The 15,989-nt window shown below is 40.1% G+C and overlaps 2 protein-coding genes across 4 annotated transcripts in view; both read left to right on the plus strand.

The window, feature by feature from the left end:
• MED7 (mediator complex subunit 7) overlaps positions 1-6,245 on the plus strand; it is a 22,766-nt gene extending 16,521 nt beyond the window's left edge. The window contains exons 1-2 of one of the 3 annotated variants that reach the window (XM_003782006.3): positions 1,579-1,670; positions 5,241-6,245. In XM_003782006.3, the coding sequence (XP_003782054.1) occupies positions 5,257-5,958 (702 nt within the window). In that variant the 5' untranslated portion in view covers positions 1,579-1,670; positions 5,241-5,256 and the 3' untranslated portion in view covers positions 5,959-6,245. Of the gene's footprint in view, positions 1-1,578; positions 1,671-1,868; positions 1,908-5,240 lie in introns of those variants that run through there. The other 2 variants (XM_012807403.2, XM_023516614.1) reach the window with 2 other exon arrangements.
• A 2,280-nt stretch (positions 6,246-8,525) lies between these two features.
• Positions 8,526-15,989, plus strand: part of HAVCR2 (hepatitis A virus cellular receptor 2) — a 40,004-nt gene continuing 32,540 nt past the window's right edge. The window contains exon 1 of the mRNA XM_003782249.2: positions 8,526-8,546. The gene's annotated coding sequence lies outside the window, so the exon portion shown is untranslated. The remainder of the gene's footprint in view (positions 8,547-15,989) is intronic.

The following is a 15,989-nucleotide window of genomic DNA, read 5'->3' on the forward strand; positions in this document are numbered from 1 at the left end:
AATTGAATGACACATCAACCAGACGAAAAGGATGGACTCTGAAAGTATCTGAATTCAAATACCAACACGATATTTGATGATATTAAAGAATTATCAACTTATTTTTAAATGAGACAATGATTCAAAGAAACTTTTAATTTTTAAAGAAGCACGCTGAAATGTTTATAGAGATGAAATGAAATGGTCTATGAATAACTGTTGAAATTTGGTGGTGAGTATACCTTTCTTTCTAGTTTTGAGTATATTTGGAATTCTCCATAGTAAGTTTTAAAACATGAAACTAAGGCTTATTTTTAAAATGGTAAAGCTGACAACTGTAATCAGCATAACAATCTTGTTTTTCATGTGTAACATGCTCTTGTCAGACTCCTGTGAATTTAGAAATTTATGACACTTCTTGTGAAAATAACCTCCAAAAGCAATCTTCAAGTTTTTTTTTTTTTTTGAGACAGTCTCACTCTGTTGCTCAGGCTGGAGTGCATGGCCTAAGCCCTGCTCAAAGCAACCTCAAACTCCTGGGCTTAAGTGGTTCTCCTGCCTCTTATGTCTAATTTTTTTAAACTTGTCAATTCGTTGCCTGGAGATTTTATAATAGATGTCTCTGAATTCCTAAATGAAAATAAAAGTGAATGGATGGTGAAGAAATAGAGCTTAACAATATATTATCCACTCACAATCATGTTTGCAAATATTTCCAGATTAAATATTATATATAAATAAAATAGCAAATAATTAGAATCCAGTCTCACTTCTTAAACGTTAATGGGGTTACAGTTAATTTAATTAAAAAATACCTGCTTATTTGTGTTTTTGAATTTTTATGTTAAGAATTACGGATGTCTCTTTTAATTTTATACATTAAATAGAAAAGGAAAAAAAGAAAAAAGGAGTGGAGCTACCAGCTGCTACATTTATTGACTGAAAGTACAAAGAGGTCAGTTCTGTAATCCTAGCACTATAGGAGGACAAGAAAGATGGATAAGGAGTTGGACACCTGCCTGAGCAACAGTGAGACCCCATTTCCACTAAAAAACAGAAAAACTAGCTGGGCGTTGTGGCAGGTCCCTCTAGTCCCAGCTACTTGGGAGGCTGAAGCAAGAAGATTGCTTTAGCCCAAGTGTTTGAGGTTGCTGTGAGTTTTGTCTCAATCAAATAAAATTAAAAAATGTACAAACAAGGCCAGAGCTGGTGGCTCACGCCTGCAATCCTGGCACTCTGCGAGGCCTAGGCAGGAGGATCCCTTGAGCTCAAGGGGTTCCAAACTAGCCTGAACAAGAGCAAGACCCCTTCTCTACTAAAAATAGAAAAAATTAACCAGATGTCATGGCGGGTGCCTGCAGTCCCAGTTACTTGGCAGGCTGAGGCAGGAGGACTGCTCCAAACCAGGAGTTTGAGTTTACTAAGAGCTAAACTGATACAACAGCAAACTAGCCCTGGGCAACCGAGGAAGACCGGGGGAGGGAAGGGGCGGGTAAAGGCGGGGAGGGGCGGAGAATTACGCACGCGCACTAGCAAGCGGTGGGTCTGAGGCGGGGCTAGCGCCTCAGTTAAAGGCCGGCTCTTGCAGCCAATCAGAGGCGGTGTTGTTAACTTGCTCCTGGAGACGCTTCTCGGAAGTCGGTCTGGCCCGCGGTGGAGAAGGTGGTTACGCGGCTAGACTGAAAGCTGAGGTGAGAGGGCGGTGACGGCGTGGGGTTCCCGCCTGCGTGCGTTTCTCTTTCCCGACCCTGCGGCTTCCTCTGTGCTGGCTTGGAAAGGGGGGAGGCGTGACGAGGTGCGGCTTCTGAAAGCGCCGGCCTCCCCTTCCCGCGTCTGTGCGGGCGCGCGGCCTGCCTGCGGCCGGCGGGGGACGCGGGTCGGACGGCCGCGGAGGGGCCTCGGCGCGGCGTCGCCGTGCGGGGCTGGAGGTGAGGAAGCCGGGGGCTGGTCCCCGCGCCGCTGGTCTTCTAAGCTGTATGGCGGTGGCGAATCATATGCCCTCTCTGGCCTTTTGTAAAATGGGAATAACCATCCCTGCGCCTTCGTCCTACGGGTCGCAGTTGCGAAATCAGCTGAGTTCACGGGGCCTGAGGGAGGGTAAATCCCAGGCGTATCACCAGATTCATCTAGAGAGGTTTAATATGGGACATTCGCGGGGCCCAGTCACAGTAGACAAAAATCAAATCGCTGGGCTGGGCCCCCGAAATATCTTTTCTTCGTTTGGTGAAACCCCGCCACTCTCCGATAGAGCAAACTCTAGAAACATCTTGAGTCGGAGAACCAGCTACGGTGCTTTGTGCCAGTTTTCACTAAAATAAGACCCCATCACTTTTGAAAAGGTCCGTCTAGAGAGGTGCTAGAGAAACGTTAATTTCTGTAATGTGACTAGATATGTGTGTGTGTGTTTTGAGGCAGTCTCAGTCTCTTCTCCAGGCTAGAATGCCCTGGTGTCATAGCTCACAGCAACCTGAAGCTTCTGGGTTCAAGCGATGACCCTACCTCAGCCTCTGGAGTAGCTGGGACTACAGGCGCCTGCCACAACACCTGGCTAATTTTTCTGTTTTTAGTAGAGATGGGTCTTGCTCTTATTCGGGCTGGTCTCGAACTCCTTAGCTCAAGGGATCCTTCTGCCTAGGCCTCCCAGAGTGCTGGGATTACAGGCCTGATCTACCCTGCCCAGCCTACCAGTTAGAGGCTTAGTGATTTAGGAGAACTTTTGCTTTGTAGTTAAAAGGAGATGGGATAAGAATTCCTGTACCATTTACTAACCTTTTGATCTTGTGGAACACTTCCCCCTCTTTGAGACTTGGAGTCCTCATCTCTAAATTGAAATTGATAATAATACTTGCAGAATTGTTGTGATGGTTATATAAGAAAGGCTATAAAACAGTGGTACCTGCCATGCAGTTGGCCTTTAGAAAACAGCAACTTAAGTGGAGGAGCATATAACAGAATTCCACACCTAAAAAGGCTTGAGTTGGGTGAAACTTGGGCTCTAAAATTTTATGTGGCTGGGTAGATCCTCACGCCTTAATTCCAGCAATCTGGGAGGTAGATGTGGATGGATTGCTTGAGTTCAGGAGTTGGAGACCAGCCCAAGCAAGAGCAAGACCCCATCTCTTAAAAAAGAAAAAAGAAAATTTTACTTTGGAACACCATAACAATATTAATTTTCTGATTTTGGTACTTACTCTGTGGTTATAAGAGAACATTCTTGATTTGAGAATGCACACTGAAGTAAGAAATGAGAAACCAATAAAGTAAATGAGGGACATTTGAAGAATCTAAGTGAAGAATATGAAGTGTTCTATGTGTACTCATGCAAATTTTGTAAATCTGAACTTACGTTAAAAATTTTAAAAGTTGATTTGGACTATTTGCAGCTAAAACGTGTCATAAGTAAAACAATGCTTATATAAACACCTTCACTCCTTTTTCCTTAATGGTTGTATAGTATTAGAAAGACCTCCTATTTTATCCAGCCCTCATTGAGGATGCAATGGATTATTTCCAACTTTTCCAAACAGTGCTGCATTAAACATCCTTGTGTACATCTTTGTGTGCTTATACAGGTGTTTGTATAAAATAAACTTCTAGAAGTGGAATTACTGGTTCAAAGAACATCAGCATTTAAAATTGTGATATTACCAACTTAAATTCCAAATATATATTTTTTCCTTTTCCATCAGTTGTACATGAGAATTTCCCTATAGTCTTTTGGATGGTGTTGGCCTAACATCTAAGGCAGCAGTTCTCAACCTTTGGATTGTATTAAAGGTTTGCAGTATTTGCAAGGTTGAGAAACACTGATCTAAGGGGAATTTATGCAGTGATCATGATGGCAGCTTCTACTGTGACAGCATGGTGAGTGGGAGCTCTCCACCCCAGAAGGCTTCCTTGCTTGCTATGCCAGGATAGCTAAGGGCCTGCTTCTTAAATTAGGATGACCACTGAAGAAACAGTGGAATGTAGAATGGTTCTAATATTTGTTGAATGATGGAATTAATTGAAATCTTGTTAGTCTGTTAGTTGAAAAAAAGTCCTGAGGCACACCAACAGTAAAGTTTAGATAGAAAAGGAGAGACAGAGGTAGTAAAAGGAGACTGAAAGGGAGTGTACAGGGAGGAAGGTGGAAAACACGAACGTCAGAGTCACAGAATTTGAGGGAGGAGAGGGGTATATTGAGAAAGAAGAAAAAGCCTGCTGATGAGATTAAGATAAATGCAGAAAATAATTAGATTTGGTTATGTAATTCTTAATGATTTTGATGAGCACTTTTACTGGAGTTGATGGGAGTTGAAGTCAGATTGAAGAATGATAAAAGTGAATACACAGAAGGCTGGTTATACAGTGAATTGTAGGTTGGTCCAGCCACAGTAACTCATGTTGTCCATGATTACTGCATCATTCTGTGCACTGCTGTAGCTTAAGGGAAACTGCCCTCAAATTCTAAACATAGTACCGCTTCTAGTATGTTACTTGCCCCATCTGATGTTGGAGGGTTTTATATCTTGAAACATCACTCTAAAAGAGCACTTGAGGATCTTCTTACGGGATAATACATACCTAGGCCTAAAATGGAGCAAATTGAGGTTATTATAAATATAAAGTTATAGAGTACACTGTGAGAAAAGGGGTATGGAACTGGATCATCATTTCATCCAGGAACCTTGAATAGTACCTCGTGTCTGGAATTTAGCATTGTTAATTTTATCGTCAAGTACTAAGTGTTTGCAGTTGGAAATCAATCTGTAATATAAAGCAGAAGTGATTGTAACATGAAATTGGGAGACAGCACGTGAGTTTGGTTATAGAGGAGTAGAGAAGTGAGGCATAACTGGTGAGGGGTGTGGAATCCAGAAGATTTTCTTTATAGATGAAAATGTGCTAGCAGGGGTGTCCAGTCTGTGGCCTACAGGCTACATGCGGATTATGTGAGGACTTTTTTTGCTTATCTGTGGTCATTTGTATATTTAATGTGTGGCCAAGACAACTTTTTTCTTCCACCTGCGGCAGAGAAGAAAAAAGGTTGGACTCCCCTACCAGCATATTTTTTATGCTGATGAAAGTATTGAGAGAAAGAAAAGTATGTGGATGATTCAGAATATAATGCCTAATTAGAAAAGGATGGCAAACTTTTAGAAACTGAGATCTTGTCCTGGGCCCAAACTGCAAGGAGAAAAGGAAGAAAATATTCTAGAGGCACTTAATAATGGGTTTGTTTTATAGCTCTACTCTAAAACCTTTGTCTATTTCTGTAGGTCTTGATCTTCCACAATGGGTGAACCACAGCAAGTGAGTGCGCTTCCACCACCTCCAATGCAATACATCAAGGAATATACAGATGAAAATATTCAGGAAGGCTTAGCTCCCAAGCCTCCCCCTCCAATAAAAGACAGTTATATGATGTTTGGCAACCAATTCCAGTGTGATGATCTTATCATCCGCCCTTTGGAAAGTCAGGGCATTGAACGACTTCATCCTATGCAGTTTGATCACAAGAAAGAACTAAGAAAACTTAATATGTCTATCCTTGTTAATTTCTTGGACCTTTTAGATATATTGATAAGGAGCCCTGGGAGTATAAAACGAGAAGAGAAACTAGAAGATCTTAAGCTGCTTTTTGTACATGTGCATCATCTTATAAATGAATACCGACCCCACCAAGCAAGGGAGACCTTGAGAGTCATGATGGAGGTCCAGAAACGTCAACGGCTTGAAACAGCTGAGAGGTTTCAGAAGCACCTGGAACGAGTAATTGAGATGATTCAAAATTGCTTGGCTTCTTTGCCTGATGATTTGCCCCATTCAGAAACAGGGGTGAGAGTAAAAAGTGAACCAATGGATGCCGATGATAGCAACAACTGTACTGGGCAGAATGAACAACACAGAGAAAATTCAGGTCATAGGCGAGACCAGATTATAGAAAAAGATGCTGCCTTGTGTGTTCTAATTGATGAAATGAATGAAAGACCATGAAGGATGTTTCTCTTTCTTCTTTTTTGCTTTTGATACATAGCTCATATGTTAATTTTCCTTTGGACAGTGTTAGGAGAAATACAGCTAACAATGTAAATGGCTTTTAGTCTTGACTCTCCAACTACTTTAGTTATGAGAAGTCATAGGTATTAATTTTGCTGTGTAACAAGCATGGCAAATGAGTACCCTTACATTAAGAGTAATCATTTTAAAAAACAAAGTATATGCTGCTGTTGTGTGAGACATTCCTATTTTTTTGGAGTTCCAGTAAAACATTGAAAATAACCAACAATAGCAAGCTTTCATCCTTGAAAAGATTTACTATTTGCTTTTAAGAATGATAAAAGATTGCAAACTGTAAATGTGAAACTATGAAATCTTTAGACTTAGTTCATTAAAAATTTAAGCTACAAGAAGTAGTGAAACATGTTACTGTGTTTCCCTGAAAGTAAGACATACCCCCAAAATAAGCCCTAGCAGGATGTCTATGCATTTGTTGAATATAAGCCCTACCCCGATAATAAAACCTAGTGATGGGCATGGCTATGCAGTGTATCTGCATAGTCACGCGGTGCATTTTGGCGCGGAGTGGTAAGGAAGACTAGAATACCTTTTATCTGCCGCAACTCCTTTCTCTGAACCATTCGCACTTGTGTGGTTACATGTGTGGTAACTGTGGTCCTGGGTATCCTGTTGTGCACTCGGCTAGGGGAAAGGAGTTCACGCATCACTAGCACCAGCCCCACCAACAGGGTCGGCTCCCCCTGTCAGGTTCCAGAAGAAGATGACTTAACTGTATTTGAACAAATGTAGATTGTTGTATTATACTTAATTAAAATAAGATATCCCCTGAAAATAAGTCCTAGTGTGTCTTCTTGAGAAAAAATAAATAATACAGTGTCTTATTTATACTTACCTATACTGGGTACTGTGAGGTACCCAGTATATTTATGAAGCAGGAACTTTATTGTTCCTCATGATTGCTCTGTAAACCCACAATCTCAGCCTCTTCTTCCTGTGCTAGATGGAATCTTAAGGGGTAGTCTCATAAGTCATTTTTTCCCCAGGCATTCAGTAATAAGTTCATCGGTCATTTTCAGTTAGAAGTACTCAGTAATTATGTCATGAACTAAACATTTTTTTCATGAGTCTTCTAGGTCAGAGATAAACAGGCCCACATACATTGTGTTATTCCACAGCGTCAGACTTTATTTTGATGCTGTTTCAGTTATAAGAGTCATGAGCTACATGGAATTCTTAAGGATAGATTATTCCTTAGTACTACCTGTTTGCTAGGAAGTCAGAACCTCTTAACGCAAAGGCTCAAGCCATTTCACAAGTTAGGCAATACTTTGAACCATAGTCTACTTAATATATAAAATTATAGATTAAAATTTACACGTTAAAATTTAAAGTAACTTTTTTATTTTTTGAGACAGTCTTTAATGCTGACCTTTCATAGAGTGCTGTGGTGTCATGGCTCACAGCAACCTCAAACTCTTGGGCTCAAGTTCTCCTCTTGCCTCAGCTTCGCGAGTAGCTGGGACTGAAGGTGCCCACCACAATGTCTGGCTATTTTTAGAGACAGGGCCTTGCTCTTGCTCAGGCTGGTCTCCAACTCCTGAGCTCAAGCAATCCACTCACCATGGCCTCCCAGAATGCTAGGATGACAGGTTTGAGACATCAGGTTGTTGAAACAAAGTAACATTTAACATCAAAAGAGAAAAGGAGGTTAATGAAAGTAACATGGACAAGAAGAAGGTTCTGGGCTGATCTGTCAATTCACTATCAGGGAAACTGCCAGCATCTGGAAAGGGGGCGTGTTTGATTTTGGCAGAGCTTTCTGGGACAGATGCCTAGTTGCCTATTACCAGGGACAGCAAGGCTGTCACCATAAAGACATTTTCTTCAAAGCTAAGCTCAAATTTAAGGCTGGAAAACCTACAGTGGGAAAGAGAGTGATGACAGATTCCTGTTCCACTATGAGGTAAGCTGCTAAGATACGGATACCCATCCAGAGACTGTTTCCCCAGGAAATGTAGCCTCCCCTTTATGAGGCCACATGACTTAAGTTCTGGGTAGTGAGATAATGGGTGTAGTAATCTAGGTTTTCTTAGATGATCTTCCATTGTCTTCTCCATCTTTGCTGTTTGGATAGCTATGCCCAGGATAACTTTGGAAGTCACTGAAGAGGGTAGACATTGTCAGTTTGGGTTTTTGACCGGGAGGATGTAAGTCCTTTCAATAACTCCCATCCTCCTCCAGCTACTATGTTTCCCGGAAAATAAGACACTGTCTTATATTTATTTTTTCTCAAGAAGACACACTAGGGCTTATTTTCAGGGGGTGTCTTATTTTTATTAAGTATAATCATAACAATCTACATTTATTCAAATACAGTTAAGTCATTTTCTTCTTGAACCTGGCAGGGGGTGCTGACCTTGGTGGGGCTGGTGCTAGTGATGTGTAAATTCCTTTCCCCTAGCTGTTCATGTGCGCAATAGGATGCCCGTGACCGCAGTTACCACACATGCACCTACACAAGTGCCAACGGCTTGGATGGAGAAAGGAGCTGTGGCAGATAAAAGGTATCCCAGTCTTCCTTACTGTGGCTATGCAGATACGCTGCGTAGCCCATCACTAGGTCTTATTATCAGGGGAGCTTATGTTTAACAAATGCATAGAAATCCTGCTAGGGTTTTATTTTTTGGGTAGGTCTTATTTTCGGGGAAACACGGTAATAACCTTATGTGAGCACTTTCTTACCTTCTCCCTTCTGCTACTTCAGTAAGTTGTTGGTGGAGAGTTGGCCCTCTATCTGAGAATCTCTGCCTGCCCTTTTCTTAATGTAGGCCAATGGTTCTCAAAGTGTGGTCCTGGACCAGCAGCATTAGTATCCCCTGGGGACTTGTTAGAAATGAAAATTCTCTGGTTCCACCTCAGACTTTCTGAACCAGAACACTTGGGGTAGGATGCAGCAAGCTGTCTTTTAACAAGCTTTGTTTGTAATTCTAATGTGTACTAAAGATTAAGAACAGCTGATAGAGGTAATGTCTTTTACCAGATGTCCACTTTTGTTTCCTCTCTTGGTCCTTGATTTCTTATATAGGAATTTGCTCCATTGAGGTCTCATTGGCCCAAAAGCTAGTGAAATTCAGTTTAAAATGGCTACAGGCCACTTCTGTGTGAAATGTTCATCTTTTGTCTTCAGAGATTCAGGGAGTGCAGACACCTCTTTATCAGGTAGGCAGCTAGTTGGCTAGTCTTGCATTTTTTCTTGTTATGTGTTTGGTATAGACTTTTGGGCTGTAGGGACTACAGAGGGCACAGTTTCCAGGCTCTCTTAAGCTTAAATTGAAGGTGGGAGTATGTCTCCTTATCCCCTTGTCAGGGAACAGGTGGGAATTGCATTGCACTTGAGTATCTTTCCTTCTTTGACTCTTAGGAACTTTGAGGAGGGTGTTATGCTGAGGTATAAAGTGCGTTTCTGGCTACTTAAAAAACCTTTGCATGTAAAAACTAAGGAATCACATAGTTTTATAATCACAACAGTTACATGCATTTGTGTGAGTAGTGGGAGGGTTTAAGAATTAAAATGCCATGGGGAATCTTCCTCAGTTTAGACTTTTGGAGGATTTGTTCATGCAGGTCTGACTAGTGGTTTGATAGTTATCACAAGTTTAGAAGCTTCTGGCTGGGTGTAGTGGCTCATGTCTGTAATCCTAGCACTTTGAGAGGATAGCTTGAGGTCAGGAGTTGGAGACCAGCTTGAGCAAGAGTGAGACCCCCATCTAAAAAGATCAGAGAAATTGGGTGGACATGGTGGCATATGCTCTGTAGTCCCAGCTACTTGGGAGGCTGAGGCAGGAGTATTGCTTGAGCCCAGGAGTTTGAGGTTGCAATGAGCTGTAATGACACCACTGTACTTTAGCAAGGCAGCAGAGTAAACAGCAGAGAAAACAAATGAGGCCAGGCATGTAACTGTAATCCCAGCACTTTAGAAGCCTGAGGCAGGAGGATCACTTGAGGACAGGAGTTTGAGACTAGCCTAAGCAAGAGTGTGACCCCCATTTCTATAAAAAATAGAAAAATAGCTGGGCATGGTGGCTCACACCTACAATCCTAGCAATCTGGAAGGCCAAGGCAGGTGGATTGCTTGAACTCAGGAGTTTGAGACCAGCCTGAGCAAAAAGTGAGACTCTGCTAAAAATAGAAAAACTGAAGCAAGGGGATCGCTTGAGCCCAAGAGTTGGAGGTTGCTATGAGCTATGATGCCACGGCACTCTACCCAGGGTGACAGTTTGAGACTCTGTCTCAAAAATAAATAAATGAAAAATAGAAAAATTAGCTGGGCATGGTGCTGTGCACCTGTAATCACAGGTATTTGGGAGGCTAAAGCAGGAGGATCACTTGAGCCCTGGGAAGAAGAAAAGGGCAAGGAAGACACCATGTTACTCTAACCCAGGTGACAGAGTGAAACCCTCTCTCAAAAGCCAATGAGTTGATTTTTTAATGCTAATAAATTTGTGTCTTAACCACTCAGCCATTATAGCCCCCTCAGAAAAATCTTGCTTCCAATTATGTTTCTATTGCCTGTTCAAAGCACCTTGCCCAAATTATCTTCTCTTTTCAGGGTTTATTTATACGTTCACATTTGTTAAGGGCTTTAGAAGGCAACTTAAACTTCTATGCCATATTCCAGAGAAAAAGCTTGTGCTGGGGCTTGAGGTCACTGGAAATGGTAAGTGCAAATGTCTTCATGGGGAAATAAAAAGTTGGCATAATTTGGATGAGAAAGACCATTATGGCTGCAACATAGTGGGGGAGGAGAGTGGTTGGAACTGGACAATTAGATGAAGGCAGATGTCCAGGTTTTACAGGGCCAAGAGAAGGAGTTCAGTGTTTATCCTAAATCTGATGGGAAACCAATTGCAAACATCCATAGCAGGCTGCTGACAGTGTTTTAATCACTACGTTAAGAAAGCCATTTTATCCTCACAACAAGTCACTGCGTAGTTAAGATACAAATGACATTGGTATTATTTTTACCCTCATATTTCAGCTTCTTCATAGGATTGTGCTAAAGATTGAATGGCTACAAAGCAGCACAATTTATGGTACTTAGAAAGCTATCAAAGGTCAGCTAGTATCCTTCCTACTGAGTCTTATAAGTTTGATTTTATTTTTAATTGACAAAGAAGAGGCTCAGAAATTATGTAATTTACTTAAGGTCGCCCAACTAGTGAATGGCCAAGCCAAAATTGAAACTAGGGTGTTCTGGTGTCAAAGCCTAAGTGCTCAACCTTTGTAGTCATTACCTCTCCATTCCATCACAGTTATAGAGGTAAATAAGGAAGTCAAGAACAGAATCCAATATTCTGATCCCAGATGCCATGCACATAAGCATTCTGTGATAGTCGACTGAAGCAGGATCAGATTTGCAGATGGAAATTGAGTTCCATTTGACCATAATGAGGTGCTTACTCCTTCACGTAAACTTCTATGAGTCCCTTAAGGGTAAGTTTACTACTTACAGTTCTGATCTTCCTGAAAGTGCTACTTAGGTATTATCCCCATTTTATGAGTAATGAAAATTGAGGGTTAAAGTTTTTATTTGCTCAGCATGGAATGTAGGTTAGGAATTGGCAAACTTATTTGTAAAGATCCAACAAATAATGTTTTAGGTATTGAGGATAATACAGTTTCTGCTGAACTAACTACTCAACTACCATGGTTCAAAAGCCGCTTTATATAATGTGTAAACAAGTAAAGAGTGCTCTTGTCCAACGCTGCTTTCTATGTGGACACTGAAGTTTGAATTTTAATAATTTTTCCATGTAAAATATTGATTTTTTTTCAACCATTTATGCAATCATTCTTAGCTGTGTGAGTGCAAAAAACAGACTGAATTTGACCGATGGGCCATGATCTAGGTGATTGGATTCTAAACCCTCCAGTGTGAAAACAAAGGTATACTAATAAAAACCTCAGAAATAGGCCAGGTGTGGTGGCTCATGCCTGTGATCCTGGCACTCTAGTAGGCTGAGGCAGGAGGATCCTGTGAGATCAGGAGTTGAAAACCAGCCTGAGCAAGAGGGGATCCTGCGCCTACTAGAAAAGGAAAAAAAAAATATAGCCAATGTGTTATGGCAGGCGCCTATAGTTCAGCTACTCAGGAGGCTGAAGCAGGAAGATTGCTTAAGACCAGGAGTTTAAGGTGAGCTAGGCTGCTGCCATGGTACTCAAACCTGTGGCAACAGAATGTGACTGTCTCAAAACAGAACAAAACAGAAAAACCCCTCAGAAACACAAATTTTAAAAGCTTCTTTATAGAATTGTGCTAAGCATTGAATGGCTACAAAGCAACACAATTTATGATACTTAAAAAGCTATCAAAGGTCAGCTAGTATTCTTCCTACTGAGTTTGTTTTGAAAAGTTTGATTTTATTTTCAATTGACTATATATATATATATGAAGTACAATGTGATGTTTTAATACATAAAAACCCTACTGATTCTTTTGTTTTACATACCACAGGCACTTAAATTGAAAATTTATTAACTAGTTTCAAGTTGCAATATAAATGGCTACCAGCAAGTGTCACTCTTACCTCAATTTTAAGAGGTTGTAGCTGGCTGCAGAAACAGGACTAAAATGAAGAAAACCAGACACTGTTCATGATACCCCAACTATAATGCTCTAACTCTGAGTAGTGTCAAAACTGAATCATTAAATACCCAGTTGGTATCTGTTGAATTAGAGAATTGGTTGGTATTGGAAAATACCCCCAAATGCTAGAATTTGGGCTCCACTGTTTATGAGCTGTGTATCTTGGTTTAGCACGTTAATGTCCATGAAACTCAATTTCCTTAACTATGATAAATACATTACAGTACCCATTTCATAGCATCGGTACTATCTAATGTTAAGAATGAAAGAAAGACTCACTTCTTTCTGAAACTCATTCGGCTCCAAGCAATGTAGTCAGATTTCAGGCCGACTAACCATTAGACCACCAGTGCAGGAGCATCTGACCTGAAAGGGCTGTGGGGGTGCCCAAGAGGCCTACTGGGTGAGCCTGGGATTCTGAGGTACTGCTACTTTCAGAGGTGAGTAATAAAGAGGAAGGTACAAATAATAGGGGAAAGGAAGAAAGGGACATAAGTATAGATTTTACAGGCAGTAAAAAATAGTAAGAAAATACTGTGGGTATATTTATTCCAATAATTTGAAAATTTAGACTAAATGGACAAATTCTTAGAAAATTACCAATACTGGTTTAAGAATAGGAAACCTAAATAGTTTTCTAATCTAAATCTAAAATCACTTTGCTGGCAAATCTACCAGAAAAAAAATACAAACATATACACACGCAGATAAAAATTATTGTAGCCTTATACAGACTCTGTCAGAGAATCAAAAAACAAAAAACATTTGCCAACTCTTTTTATGAGGCTCATATGAATGAAATATTAGCAAATTGAACCTATGTAAATATAGAAGGTAATGTTTTATGACTAATCTGTGTTAATCTCAGGAATGTAGAATAGAGAATATAATTTATCATGTAATAGACTAAGAAAGAAAAACCACTTGACATGTGTAAAAGGCATTTATAAAATTTAGCATCTATTCATGAAAAAGAAAAAAGAACTTAGAAAATTAGGGATAGAAGAGAACTTCCTTAATATAATAAATGGTAGCTACATAAAACATAGCATGAATGATGCCCATGATGAAAACTTTAACTTTTCCTTTGAGAGCTGGAATAAAATAAAATGATGTCTGTTATCAAAACTATTAAGTATGTACTAGATTTTCTAATTAGCATAGTAGGGGGGAAGTAGTGCTGAAAAAGAAGAAACTGGCTGGGCATGGTGGCTCATGCCTATGATCCTGGCACTCTGGGAGTCTGAGGTCTGAGGATTCCTTGAGCTTGGGAATTTGAGACCAGCTTCAGCAAGAGTGAGACCCCATCTCTACTAAGAATAGAAAAATTATGTGGGTGCCTATATTTCTAGCTACTCAGGAGGTTGAGGCAGGAGTATTACCTGAGCCTAGGAGATTATGGTTGCTTTGAGCTAGGCTGAAGCCATGGCACTCTAGCCTGGGCAACAGGGAGAGATAGTGTCTCAAAAAAAAGAAAAAGAAGGTGGCGCCTGTGGCTCAAAGGAGTAGGGCGCTGGCCCCATATGCTGGAAGTGGTGGGTTCAAACCCAGCCCTGGCCAAAAACTGCAAAAAAGAGAAAAATTTACAGAAAATGATCATATGATTGTCAACAGAAAATTCAGTGTAATCCACAGATAATTTATTAAGAGTTTACTGATTGCTGAGAAAAATTCAAAAATAAATTTTATTCACCATAACAGTAAATAAAATTTAAAAATTAAGGTACTATGTAAAATAGCAGTAATGTGAATAAATCAAGAAATAAGTTGAAGACTTGTATAGAAAAAAAAAATTTTAATCTTTAAAGAAGTATTAAAGAGTCTATCCATGCAAGATCTGGGGAACATAACAAATGAAACTCTAGAAATTAAAAACTTTTAGCCGTAAGTGCTTTGACCTACTTTGTCAAAACCCATCTTACTTCTGTGACTCACTGTATTGCACCCTTCACCATCACCAAGAGAGGTCAGAGTGGAATAAATGACCTTATGTCAGTCTTGGTCCCTTAAAATCTGTGCACATAGGTCTTAGCACTTTGAAAATGCTACCATTTAGCTCCTCACTACCATCTGTATTCCTCTCACTTTTAAGACTATTCCTTTTATTGGTCATATAAAAACTACCTTCTTCAGAGTTGAATGTATAATAATGTTTCTGCACATGGACAAGCTGTATTTTAATGACTCATTTTTTGTTGGTTGAATAAACACAGTTTTACCCTAAAAAAAAAAGAAGTATTAAAGAAAATATAAATATGAGGAGAGATGAGGCATGTTTCTGGATTGGCACACTCAGCATTGGAAAGAGGCCAAATTTATTCCAAATTGATCTATGGATTCAATGCAAGCCAACCAAATTTCTACCAGGTTTTTTTTTTTTTTGTTTGTTTGTTTGTTTGGTTTTTTGAGACAGAGTCTCAAGCTGTCTCCCTGGGTAGAGCGCCGTGGTGTCTTATCTCACAGCAACCTCCAACTCAGGGCTCAAGTGATCCCGCTTGCCCCATTTTTTTCTATTTTTAGTAGAGAATTGGACTTGCTTTTGCTCAGGCTGGTCTTGAACTCATCAGCTCAAGCAATCCACCTGCCCTGGTCTGCCAGAGTGCTAGGATTATAGGTGTGAGCCACTGTGACCTGCTCTGATTTTTTTTTTTTTTAATTTGATAAGGTGATTCTAAAATTTATAGGAGGAGCCAGATACTGTAGCTCACAGCACTTGGGGAGGCTGAGGTGAGAGGAACACTTGAGGCCGGGAGTTGAAAATCAGCCTAGGCAACACAGTGAGACCTCTTCCATCTCTGTAAAAGTTTCAAAAATTAAATGGGCATGACTGTGCATGCTTGTATCCCCAGCTATTTGGGAGGCTGAGATAGGAGGATCCCTTGAGCTCAGGAGTTGAAGGTTGTGGTAGGCTATGATGATGTCACTGCTCTATAGCTCAAGCAATAGAACAAGATCCTGTCTTGGAAAAATTAATCCATTCATGAAATTTATGGTAGGTATGAAAAGACCATATATCTAGATGGCCTTGAAAAGGATGAAAGGGAAGACTTGCGCTATGTAATATCAACATCTATGATTATGCTACTGAAATTAAAACATATATTGTATTGGCAGATAGATAAATACACTTTTAGAACAGAATACAAAGTCAGGAAACAAATTCATGCCTATGTATTTTTTTTTCCAGTCCTATCTTTTAGAAATAAAAGGTGTATATATTAAGGTATGCAGTGTTATGTTTTGATATACATGGTGAACTGGTTGCTATAGTCAAACTAGTTAACATTTCTATCTCTTTACATAGTTACCTTTTTCCCCCTTGGGGGAGAGTACTAAAAATTTATCTGTAATTTATATTTGT

The sequence above is a fragment of the Otolemur garnettii genome, unplaced genomic scaffold (assembly GCF_000181295.1).
Source record: "Otolemur garnettii isolate 467f Iridium unplaced genomic scaffold, OtoGar3 scaffold00003, whole genome shotgun sequence".
Classification (NCBI taxonomy): Eukaryota; Metazoa; Chordata; class Mammalia; order Primates; family Galagidae; genus Otolemur; species Otolemur garnettii.